At 35.9% G+C, this 13518-nt stretch overlaps 1 protein-coding gene across 2 annotated transcripts; it reads right to left on the reverse strand.

Annotated features, from left to right (window-relative positions):
* Window positions 1-118: 118 nt before the first annotated feature.
* sfxn5b (sideroflexin 5b) lies at window positions 119-13161 on the reverse strand. Of its 2 annotated transcripts, XM_017475155.3 has the most exons (14): window positions 12700-13146; window positions 8621-8689; window positions 8274-8351; window positions 7898-7924; window positions 7007-7061; window positions 5439-5464; window positions 5227-5280; window positions 3792-3848; window positions 3363-3428; window positions 3057-3147; window positions 2164-2279; window positions 1838-1923; window positions 893-1010; window positions 119-649 (listed from the first exon to the last, which is right to left on the reverse strand). In XM_017475155.3, exons 1-14 carry the CDS (start codon window positions 13081-13083, stop codon window positions 572-574), a joined length of 1305 nt encoding a protein of 434 aa, XP_017330644.1. In that variant the 5' UTR covers window positions 13084-13146; the 3' UTR covers window positions 119-571. The 2 variants fall into 2 exon arrangements, 1 of the variants encoding a protein (XP_017330644.1); XR_008396885.1 differs by lacking the exons at window positions 119-649; window positions 893-1010 and having other exon boundaries at window positions 3061-3147; window positions 12700-13161.
* Between the last annotated feature and the right edge of the window lie 357 nt (window positions 13162-13518).

Consider the following 13518-nt stretch of genomic DNA (forward strand, 5'->3'; position numbering starts at 1 on the left):
ATAGTCTTTCTCCCAGAATGCACTGCTGATTATATATATATATATATATATATATATATATATATATATATATATATATATATATATATATATATATATATATATATATATATTTATTTATTTATTTATTCTTGGTGTATCCATACTTTCAGAAAACACCAGTGCACCACTGCTTCCATTAATCTTGCATAATTAATCTTCCATTAATCTTAAAGTAATAAAAATGCTTACTAGCTAAAAATTACAACAGAATATTGTGTAGAATGTGAATTGACCCTGCAAAAATGCATTACAGACTGTGCAACACTTTATCACACTAAAACTTGCATACTGCAAACTACATACTGTTATACATGATTAATTAATACAGGTTATTGGCTTGAAGGTTAAGGTAATGTAGTTAAAATTATGTAATTATTGCTCTTATGCTACAATATAATCCTTTCCAAACTCCACTGCACCCGCTTTGTTACACGACCATGGACAGCTGCTTAAACAGAATAATGTCTTCTCTTTCCTCTGCTATCTCTCTTTTGGCATCTCTCTCTTGTGCTCTCTCTGTTTGCTTTCTTCACAGTCCCTTGTTATAGGTCAGCACCTTACAATCGGTTGCCATGGCAATTTCCGGCTCAAGGTGAGCAGCCTTGATCTGTGAAGTGTGAAAAAATGATTAGCAGGAAGCAGCTCTCTGCCAAAACATGTATTGCTCTTTGTGCAAACTTGCCCAAAAATACACACACGCTTATACACACACGCTTATAAACACAAGCAAGTTTAATGTCATGAGAGATTAGCTGTGAAAAATGATTCTTTACTAAAGAGAGTTCAAAATAATATTTTATCGCTCAAGATGCACACAAAGTTGCAAAGAGCTGAAGGAGTGTGATTTTACTTGAGACATCTGTGGGAAGAGGCTGATGGCGAGAGGCAGCGAGAGACCAAACACGGCCAGGCACACTAAGCTGTGGACAGGCAGCATGAGCCGGCGATGGGCCTGCATCAGCGGCAGCCTGAGGGGAAAAGAAACAGGAGGCAAGTATTAATGGGAAAAGTTTCTTCCACATCACAACATCTGGACACGCAAATGCTGGAGTAACTTACTCAAAGTTTCATGTTTCCTGCTATGATATTATCAAACGCTACATACTTTTTAGTTAATGTTAAAAAGCATCACTAATGGTGTTATTAATACTGCTTTTTTGTGTTCAAGTTCCTTGTGAAAAAAAATCCAACAGTTATAGGCAGAAGCAGCAAAACTGCAATAAGTAATGAATAAAACACGATGGAGTGTGCTGTTATAAAAAATAATTAACAATAGGGTGATGTGATGTCGCTATTACAACCACAAAGTTTATTTTCCATGATTATTTTCCTATAGTAGTGTGTCCAAACATTTTATTTCTCTTATACACCAGGAATTACAATGATCATTTAATTGAAGAACAAAATGTTGTATTTGATCTCTTTATAGTTATGCTTACTGTTGTTTCACAAAAAAGCTAGTGCCTGTTATCGCTTAGCTTATAGCAGCTATAAACACTTTCCTCATCAGCATCTCTTTTCTTCTCTCATGAAATGAATAATACAAAAAATACAGCTTATCATTTTCCAGGGAACCCACAAAGCCCCCCATTCCAAAGACTTTGTCTGAAAATGTAAAGTTACAGCTTTCCAGTTACAGTGACAGTGGAGACTCCTTCCAAAAATGCTACATAAAAGTCTCGTCACAACAACTACAACAAGCTGCTGTTATACAAAATTAATCAACACTTTCTAACCAAATGAGCATTCAACAGACCTGTGGTATGGGAAAAAAAATACAAAAAAAAGTCAATACTTCTCCAGAAAAGCCATGATGATAGGTGGGAGAACAAATATAGGCAGTGGAAGGACCACTCGTGTAAACGCTGTCTCCATCAGTGCCTGTGGAAAAGAAAATCACCAATTACTTCTTAATTCTTACTTTCTTTTTTAAAACAGTGAAAATTTAAGTCTAGATAGAAAACAACAAAGGAAAGCATGTATCTATGGAAATTAGATATATACTTTACAAAAAGTTCTTTTTCAAAATCGTATGCATTCTCTATACAGTTGTCCATGATAAGGCTTCAGATTACATCACATTTACAACAGTACACAGGAGTTTGTCACTGAATCACTCACATGTTTGGCTGCTATCCGCGAAGAGCCCACCACATTCCCATTGGAGTCTAGCACATCAATTCCCTCTGAGAGTTCGTTGTGTCTCATCAGAGCCACGTTGCACACATTTGCACTAGCTAAAAGAAAAAAAGAAAAAAAAGAAAAAAGAGGTTATGGAAGCATCAGTTCTCCTCAGCACACAAGAAGAACTAATGTTTGTCAGTGTCATACTGTAACATGTAGGAGGTATTTAGACACATGCAAGCACTGACAAAATGATTAATATAGATGTTTATTAAGCCTTAGTGGTGGCTTAGTGGTTGGGGATTCAAATTCCACCTCCACCCTCTTGTGCAGAGCTTGCATTGTTCTCCCCGTGCTTCGGGGGTTTCCTCTGGGTACTTCGGTTTCCTCCCCCAGTCCAAAGACATGCGCTGTAGGCTGATTGTCGTTTCCAAATTGTCCGAAGTGTTTTAATGGCTGTTTGAATGTGTGTGCAATTGTGCTCTACAATGGGCTAGCCCACAGTCCAGGGTGTCCCTCGCCTCATGCCCCAAGTTCCCTGGGATAGGCTTCAGGCTCCCCCGTGACCATGTGTATGATAAGCGGTATGGAAAATGGATGGATGGATGTTTATTAGGCCATGTAATAAGGCCACTGTATTTGCAAACTGTTCTCTGATAAAGAACACAAATGAAACAATTTGTGGTGCAGTGTTTACATTTTGGGTTGAAAGTAGCTCAACTCTGCTTCTATATTTTTATAAATATGACATTGAGTTATGGCAGCCAGATTTGGTTGAGTTCATCGTTGTCATTCCACAGCAGTACATGGACCAGATGAAGTGGTAAGTGTGTGCCAACATTGGGCCATTATTTATTTGCTATCAGGGATAGTATAGTACAGTACAGTACCTACAGCAGGGAAAGGAATGAATCTCTGTATGATGAGTCTGGTGGCTGGGTTAAATTTCCTGGATTTCTCGATCAGCACATTCAAACCGACCTAAAACAAAACCAAGAGGAGTCAAAACTACTGAATAACAACTGAATAACATTCTTCACTGAATAACGGTGAATAACCATTAAGTAAGTTTAGTAGTGGTATATGCAGTAAATTAGTTTTGAATATGAGAAAGTCAAACAAACATGAGATATGGATCAACCAAAATGCCCTTAATAGCTATTAAGAATCACAGAAGTAACACTAAAGGAACAAACCGCAATTGAGACAGCACTCGTCACAGCTCCCAGATAGCCCTGAATAAATCTCGATGTTGGCGTGGGCTGGGAAGAGAAAAGTATCTGCATCAAGCTAACATTCCCAAGTATCTGGAGACTATCCTGCACACTTCTAAACGCACTCAAACACACACACACACACACACACACACACACACACACACACACACACACACACACACACACACACACACACACACACACACACAAATATACACAGCCTGGTGTGCTGACTGTCTGTGCTCTGAGCAGATGCAGAACAGATGTCTTGCCAAAAGCAGCAACTAAAGCCCATTCATATGGAAGTAACATAAAGCATCGCTTCACTGCAAGTCCATCTGCACTAACATTAATTATTATTTAAAAAAAAAAAAACTGACCTTAATAAAGTGAGTAAAGCCACCGTACCTTTGTGGCATTGCGGTTGGCGTAGTTTACACAAGCGTTATGGCTCTGGTTTAACCACTGTGGGGTAGACAGGACAATAATTAGAAAGCTGGATATAAGCATTTGCATATTGGTACACATTGCATATAGGTTCACGTTGCTTAATTAACACTTTTCAAGCACAGACAGCCTGTGTAGAAGAAAGTAAGGAGTTATTTTCAAAATAGAAGCAGATCTTTGCTATACCAACACATAATTTGTCAGTCTCATGTTGTTCAGAGTTTACATTTTTTCCACAATCACACAGCACAGTCATTCATCTAAATGTTCTTTAATCATGCATTTCATCAATGATTATACCATAGTGCTGTTGAACTCTCAAACTTATTAACCTCTCAGGAGGTTAATAAATTTTTCAGCTGTAATTCAAATCACAGGTTTATTTGAATATTTTAATGTTTAATGTTTGAATACACCATAGTTTCTATTCATTCACAGGGACTTCTATGGTGGATGCTCCACACAATCTAAGTGTAAAGGATGTTGCTATTTAACAAAGAAACCTATATAATCATTAATAGGGTGAAGTTTTCTGTAATGAGACATTTTTATTTAAAAAATTATTATTTATATGAGTCTCATGTGTCAGCACTTTGTAACACTCCACTACGCTGTTTTCTGCCATTGAGAATCATTGGAGGACTCTGTGCTTTCCGGTCTCCCAATATCATGACAAGCTGCATTTGTTTGTGCTATAAATTCCAGGAGAGAGAGAAAAAAATAGGCTGGTGAGGGAATGACTATTTATAGCTGCTATAACAGCACACTATGTTATGTTTTATTTCATACTTAATATATATTCTTGTCTGCATATTTTGTGCATATGCTTTCATAAGTTGTCCATGTATTGTCTTTGTGCAATGTTTCTCCTTTGTAAAGCAAGCTTAATAGTAGTAGTAGTAGTAGTAGTAGTAGTAGTAGCAGTACTAGTAATAGTAGCAGTAGTAGTAGTAGTAGTAGTAGTAGCAGTAGTAGTAATAGTAGTAGTAGTAGTAGTAGTAGTAGCAGTAGCAGTAGTAGTAGTAGTAGTAGTAGTAGTAGTAGCAGTAGTAGCAGTAGTAGTAGTAGTAGTAGTAGCAGTAGTAGTAGTAGTAGTAGTAGTAGTAGTAGTAGTACTAGTAATAGTAGCAGTAGTAGTAGTAGTAGTAGTAGTAGTAGTAGCAGTAGTAGTAATAGTAGTAGTAGTAGTAGTAGTAATAGTAGTAGTAGTAGTAGTAGTAGTAGTAGTAGTAGCAGCAGTAGTAGCAGTAGTAGTAGTAGTAGTAGTAGTAGTAGCAGCAGTAGTAGTAGTAGTAGTAGTAGCAGTAAGAGTAGTAGTAGCAGTAGTAATAATAGTAGTAGAAGTAGTAGTAGTACTAGTAGTAGCAGTAATAGTAGTAGTAGTAGTAGTATTTACCTGCCAGAACACAGTGGATGCTAGAGTCTGGTTTGGAAGGAGAAGACCAACCACCTGCAAGATACATGTGGACATTAATGATCTTACTAATTCATTCATATTTTGGTGCTAAATAAAATACCTAAACCTTCAAAATAAATTTGTACACACAAGAACAATAAAATTACATTTTAATCAAATTAATTTTTTAGCAAAATTATACAAACACTTACTATGGGTGTTCCAAATGGAACATAACCTAAGAAAGAAAAGAGCATTTGGTAGAAAAGTAACAAAACTAACAGAGGCACAAATAAAAAAAAAATATTTATAACACTTTTAGACCACCGGATTGTTGGCTACATTTATCTGAACCAGTGCAATAAAAACCAACCGCCTCTGCACACAAACTCATTAAAGTAATTTATACTCACTGCCTTTCTTAAAGCATCTACCTTCAGAACCCGCTTACACATGAACCATATCCCTAGAGCTACTTTAGATTAAAGCTGTGATGAGTACATTTATACAGCTAGAATTATATAGACCTCTTGTCAGGACCGTAAAAGCTGCAAACATTCTGATGAAGATTTAAAGGGACTTTAAGAGCTACATTAGCTCCTTTGCTTTAGGGTACAATATCTAATAGGAAAAACATGGATATTTATGCCAACAGCCTTATTTAAGCAGTATCCTATCAGCAGCCTACTCGAAATTCAAACTAGATGCTTTCAGCTTACCATGAATGTCTAGTGGTCATTAAGCTCCATTCAAGTGGTGCTGTGTTTTATTTTTATGTATATTTACCTGAAATTTGTGAATATATGTAAATTTGTTAATATGTGTGTGATATTTATGTGAATTTATTTTCACATGACGTGAAATCTGAAATCTAAATAACTTTTAACCTTTTACAGGATAATCCTTTCCATGATTTACACCATGAAAAAGATTCAAAGCTCAATTCAACTCACACAAATGATGTGAAACTTGACATTTTATAATATTCTTTTATAACACGGGCTAATAACAATTGTTCATTTTCAGAAAGCAGCCAGTAATTGATGTCTTTTTAGCATTACAAAACGTGGAAAAAAGCGCAACAAAATACATTGTTGTTATTCCTAATTTAGTCTATAGAGCTGTTTTTATTTCCTGAACAAATGCCACATAATTTATGACAGCAGTTAATGTTGCTAAGTCTAATTTGATTGTGACTTTAGTCATACAAAGTGTATGAAAACACATCTGTGGAAAATGCTGACATTCAATCAATAGTATATTTTATACCTTTGCCTTAGTCGTTAGTTATATTATGTTGAGGGCCCATATTTCCCAGTTGCCTAGCAACTGTGTTCTTATAACTTGCTATCAATTATGCTATAACATCTAGTCATGCTGGAACAAATCATAACTGGCCTCAATGTAACCTTATTTCTGTTTGTTTAGGGGAACGGAAATTAAGGTTTTAGGCAGATGAAACATTTAAATGACAAAGAAAAATGCTGATGATTTATGCAGCGTTGATTATGATGTTATGTTTTTACTTTGATTAAATTTCTAAACCTGATTAAAAATCTTAAGAAGAATATTTTTTTAAAAATTATCCAAATAACACTACAGAGTTTGTAAATTTTGTAAGCATTACTCCCGATTCTGATGTGCCTTAATCCGGGTTATAATAATAAAAGTAATAATAATAATAATAATAATAATAATAATAATAATAACAGTAATAATAATAATAATAATAATAATAATAATAATAATAATAATAATAATAATAATAATGTAGCCATACCTGACATGCGAAAAGGCATAAAGATCTTCTGTCCAGTGTCAGGGTGGATAACAGCCTGCAGTGGAATAAATAAATCTCACTCAGTTGCTATACTGATATACATGTAGAGCAGATTAGGTGAATGTGATCAGGTGAAGTTGAACATACTCCTGGATCAATGTCACTTTTAATCAATTTAATCAATCAATGTCACTCTTCCCGATCTATTTCCCAACTGGAAAGCTATTGTGTAGATTTTGTGTAGCATTAAAATGTTGACGAGCTGTATCTAAGCCCAAAAGAGCACTTTTATTAATGTTATGCAGTTCAGCTAGCCAGTGCATTATAGCTCAGCAGACTAGACATCTAAAAACACAAAGTGAGTAATTAAAGATTGCAGCTTGAATTATTATTATTATTATTATTATTTTTATTATTATTTCTTTATTATTTTATAAATCAGGGACGTTGTGCTGTTATATGTTGTTTTAAAAATGACCCAGTTAGCTAGCCATCCCTGCAAAGTACAAATACTGCTTGTTAAATGGTTAAAGGGTTAAATGGTCAACAGCAGCTAAATGATCCATGTTTCAATATATTCAACACATTTTCAAAACAAATTTGCTCAACTTGTAAAATGCCGAGCTATAAAATAATTTCTGTGTATGGATACTGATCTACATAACATTAATCAAAACAGTTTTTTAATTGTTCCTTTTCAAATGGACTAGGGGGGGGGGGGGGGGGGGGGTCCATAATAATGTACGCACTGTTACTAAATCAGATAACAGTAATTGGCTAAAAGGAACATTGTTCCAGGAACAAAGAGACGTTGATCCAGGAAAATCACAGGAAATCACACTCACTGACCGAATTAATATGAACAGTGTGAACATAAAGGTTTTGTCTTACCTGTCTCACCTTCTGAGCCTCCCAGAGCTGAACAACAAAACACATATCAAAAAGAGTTGACAAAAACACTGGGCAAAGGTGATGTAAAGAGGAAAGCTGAAGTTTGTATATATAAGTTTTATATACAATTTTTTAATATAGTGTGTAAAAGTCAACCATATCATCAAGAATTCTGCAATCCTGTAAAGCAAATATGACTTAAAAATGAAATGATTTAAGTATCAATAATAACAGGTTTTCTGTCTTTGCAGGAAAATCCCAAACAACTTAATCTAGCCAATTACTTAATGTTTTATTATGAGTTATGTAATGAGTTAACAGTAATGACAGGTCCTGAAAGTTGAAAGAGATTAATTGTGTGTTTTGGCTGCTTCACCTGTTGATCTGTTGTTCCAGGAGGAAGAGTCCCATGTTTAAAATCATCCAGTAGAGCAACACATTGCTTTAAGCGAGCCTGGAAGGATGAATTCAGAAATAATTCAGGTTACATTCTAAATTACAATAAATTGAAATGAAGAGGTAAAAGTATTTTTAAAAAAAGTTAAATCAATAAACAACCTGAATCATCAATCAAAATAGCACAAAAGTTAGACTGTAAAAATTGACAATAAAAGAAATCATAAAATGTTGTAATAAGGAAACTTTAATAACCTTAAATACAAACAGACTACTGCTTTACCATTTCAAATGTATTTTTCAATATGTATAGAAGGTGCTTTTTACCTCTGATACAAACAGAGTTCTGGGGTCAATGATGTCTACAAAGTGTCTGAACCTGCCGAGGAAGGAGCTCTGTGGGAAAACAAAAGACCAAATCGAGCTGGTGATTTGATGCCAACCTTGCCCAAGGACTAAGAGCATGTAGGATGCATTTAACGCTTCACTGTAGTAAACCTGTAATATAGTTATAGATGTTGTATGTACTTTAGTTTCCTAAGTACCACTAACAATCTCTGCATATACAAAACATATTGCAGATAAAGCCTATATATAGTCATGTGAAAAAACAAATGCACCCCATGGAAATTGTTGGCTTTTTTTGACATATTTGGACAAGCAACCATTTGATCCTCTTTGAAACCATGCTTATTAATAATGTTTCCAAATGGAACAGGGTTTTAAAATAATGAACATGAGCCATGCAAACACTCTGACACTGTTTTGGTCAGGACTTTACTGCAGCTGTCATCAGTTCTGCATGTTCATGGGGCATTTTGACTTCAATAAGTGAAATGCTGCTCCATTTGATTCAGGTCAGGTGATTGACTTGGTCACTGCAGAACAGTCCACTTCTTTGCATTAAAAAAGTCTTAGGTTGCTTTTGAGGTATGCTTCAGGTCACTGTCCATATGCACTGTGATTGAGTCCAATGGGTTTTGGCGCATTTGGCTAAATCTGAACAGATAATATAGCTTGATGTTGATCCTGCTGCTTTTGTCAACAGTCACATCATCACTACATACAAGGGAACCAGTTCCACTGGCAGCCATACATGCCCATGTCATAAGATGAGGTGGTAAGTTTCAGATCATGAGCAGTTCCTTCCTTTCTCCATACTCTTCTCATCCTACTTGTGTTATCTGTCCCTCTGTATCTGGTGAGGACTTTTCTTGATTGTTGACTTAGATACACCTGGAGGGTGTTCTTGATCTAGCCAAATGCATTGAATGGGTTTTTCTTCACCAGGAGGGAATTTGTCATCTATCACAATTAAATAAAGTAATTTTTAGATGTGACTAATGCAAAGATACACATACAAATGTTTGATTGGACAAATGCTGACCTATGCTTCTGATTAGTCTGTTTAAGTCAAACTCTTGTCCAAGAGGGACTGACTGGCATATGGTAGCCATATTATTATTTTTTGCTCATTATTGAGGTTCCAAATCAGGAGTAATTTTATGTCCATTTTCTGATGATCAACAAAAATATTACACTAATTAGCTCAAAATCTAAGTGGTTAGAACCCAAATGGTCCAAACTGTAATGCTGGAATTAGTCAAAGAGGTAAAAAATAATTTTTGACTCTTGGTTCAAGAGACAAAACATAATTCCAACATCAAGCTGATCTTCCTGAGTAAGTGAAAAGAGTACAGTACCTTTCTACCAAATGTGTATATTCTATGCATAGCAGTATTTATTCCTTATTATATTGAAGGCAGAATCAGAATAAGTACAGCTTTATCAGTGTGTAGTCATTTCAAATCATGCTTCCCTTTTAAAGGCTGCAAAGCACAAGTGACATACTCAACAAAGCAGTAAACAGCAGTCAGCAGTGCTCTCTTCTGGGGAATATATATATATATATATATATATATATATATATATATATATATATATATATATATATATATATATGGAATACTGATGAAGACCCAAAGGCGAAATGTTTGTGAAGTTTAAATCACTGGAATGAGTAAATGTGCATGGTTTTCATTCTTCATTAGCTATAAACATGTAGAAAGCAGATAGTTAGCTCTGTGACAGTGTTTGAGTCTTGAGTCTAGCTTGGTGACTGCTGCTATTGACTTTCCCTTTTCCTTGTTTCATGCCTACTGTTTTAGAGGCCAAGTAGCAGTATATGCCAAGGGTTTATTTGGCAAACAGCCCACAGTGAGACACCACCAGTTTCAATTATCTGCATCTAAGCTATTTACCTCTCATGGCACAAAAAAAATTAAGAAAATACAACTCAGCATATTGTGGCTGTGAGTTTTTATGTTAGCTGTGAGTTTTTCTTTTAGCAATAGAAAAGTCCAAAAATATGCCAATCCCACTGCTTTCTCCAGTAATGCTGTTTGTAGGCACTGTTTTTTCCTTTGGTATGTGTGCGGAAGTCTGTGGGAGAGCACACTTGTTAATAATGCATGTGCTTTTGCTCTCTGGAGAATACTCCTCACAGATCACAGAGATGGAGCTAGCTGGAGCCCTGCATAAACAGAAAAAAAACCCTACTGTATCCTTCAGCTGCCCTCAATCCATCTATAAACAGAAGCAAGGAAATCAGGAGCCTGTATGGGCAGGAATCTGTGCCATATTTAAAATCAATCACTTTTAAAGAAGAATATAAAATGCAATAAATACATAGTGCTGCTAACAGAAAGCAAAACCTTTATTACCCAGTTCCCTCATTGCATAATGTGTGTCCTGGATTTACTGGTAAGGAATAAAATGCGTCCATCTTGAAATACAATTCACTCAACTGCAAAACATTACAAATTCTTAGAATATTATTATTTTATTACCCTGATTTCATTAATAACCTTACAGATTGGCTACTCCATTATGCCCGTTTATTTAAAGAAGGATTTGTTTGATTATTGTTTGGAATCCATAATTGAAATAACCCCTTATATATATATATATATATATATATATATATATATATATATATATATATATATATATATATATATATATATATATATATAAATAAAACACCACATCACATATCACACATCCATATGTTTTGGAGGAGCATCTGAAGAGGTCTGAAGACGGGAATAGAATTATTAACTGTTTGTTTGCTCCATAAATATTAACCATCCTCTTACCAAAAACTACACCATATAAAAAAATTATATATTTTTCTTGGTAAAATAACAATACTTCTTTTAATACTTTTATTATTAGATTATGTAGGTGTCTGCCGTATAAGTGTGAATTAGCAGTTAATATAGAAATAATATATTAAAATAAGCACATTAATAGAAACCTATGATTTGAATTACAGGCTGCAGCTGACAAGGATTTTGACTTTGAGGTGAAAGTTACAGTATAACACCATCACAATCAAGAGCAACATTGCACCTTACTCCCAAAGCAATCCAAGAACAAAGGAGCACAAACAGAAAACGACGGCAATCGGGACACAGGTTTATTGCACATTTTCACCCTTTGCCCTGTTTTCAAAGACTCCAAAGTCTGCATTAGATAGTCTGCACTACTCCCAGTGCAGCTCAGAAAGAAGCCTTTGGCAAACATCAGCTAATCTACAACACACCGGTTGATTATATATATATATATATATATATATATATATATATATATATATATATATATATATATATATATATATATATATATATATATATATATATATATATATATGAATGGATAATTGTGAGATTGGTGATGAAGATGTGGACGCACATGTCAGATGGTCAGGAGCTATCGGAGTGTCCGTGTTGAATGAGAGATGACCGTGGCGTTGCCATGGAGAATCCCCGGGTTTTAAATAGACACTCATTCATTTGACCGTGGCGAAACTCTAACGATGAAGGGCGCTTGGGAAAATGCCGTTACTTTGCATTCTTCTCACTGATGTGACCCAGATTTCATAAAACAGGCTCAGGAAAAGGACGAGCCATACATTTCCTTTCTGTACGCAGATCATGCATGCGGGGAAAAACTGAAGCAGAGTGAACATTAAAGTGAAGTTGTGGGAAGTAATCACAGACCGCACTGGCAACTGGTGAGAGCTCAACAAACAAACAAACAAACAAACAAACAAACAAACAACGGTGACTGCACAACTAGTCGGATAACTAGCACAAAGTATGTTTCATCTGCAACTGCAAGCCAAATACGGCTGATCTGATATATTTTTATAGCAATACTCCCTGCCAAACTGTGAGGAAAATTAGGAGAGGAAAGCGTCAACTTTTAAAAAGATGGTGCTGCCATGATGATGATGATGATGGATAGATCCGGACAAAGATGTTGTTGTTGTTGTTCATCACCGCCCACCGCAGTTTGCTATTAAGATAACGGAAAACACTTCCCAGACGCTGTAGTCCTACCTGATCATACCGCGGCTGTCCGAGCTGAAACGCGGGATAAACTGCAGCCTCGGTCATTCCTGCAGCCGAGAGCAAGCGGTAAGTAACAGCAAGGCTCCGGAGACGGGCTTTTAAAGAAGAGTCAACTCGAGTACGAAAGTAATGAAGCGATGAACCGCAAAGCTTCATGGGAGATGGAGTTTCCCCGCTGTTATCTCCCGAGCGCAACCAAAGGGGCCAGGATTTCTCCAAACGCGCGTGGAGGGAGTGTCTGACAGGGCGCTCCCTCTGACCTCCATACATTTCATGTTGCATTAGGTCAGTGGTCACCAACCTGGAGTGGTTCCTGGAGATCTCCCTTCCTGAAGATTTCAGCACCAACCGTAATTGTGTCCACATGACCATCTAATCATTGCCGTAAGAAGTTCTTGATCCACTAAAACAGCCGTGTTTGGTTGAAGATGAAACCTGAGGGAAGGTAGGTCTCCAGGAACAGGGTTGGTGACCACTGCATTACACTAAATACAGATGTATTGTATGTGTGCATGTATTGTGGCACCACTGAGCAGTTTCTGAAATTTTGTTGTATTTCGATGCAATGACATTAAAGGTTTCTATATATCTATCCATCTATCTATCTATAAATCCAGTGAAACCTATTTAGGAAGTTAGTAAACTTAACTATTCAAGCAACCCTTAAATAAACTTTAGAAAAGGGGTAGTTTTTTTTCTAAGAGTGTATTTTCCCCTCCTTTTTCCAACATAAAACAACATTTTAGTGGTGGCTCAATGGTTAAGATGCTGCGTTACTGATCAGAAGGTCCAAGGTTCAAGCCCCAG

This window comes from Ictalurus punctatus, chromosome 8, assembly GCF_001660625.3.
Source record: "Ictalurus punctatus breed USDA103 chromosome 8, Coco_2.0, whole genome shotgun sequence".
NCBI classification, from domain to species: domain Eukaryota; kingdom Metazoa; phylum Chordata; class Actinopteri; order Siluriformes; family Ictaluridae; genus Ictalurus; species Ictalurus punctatus.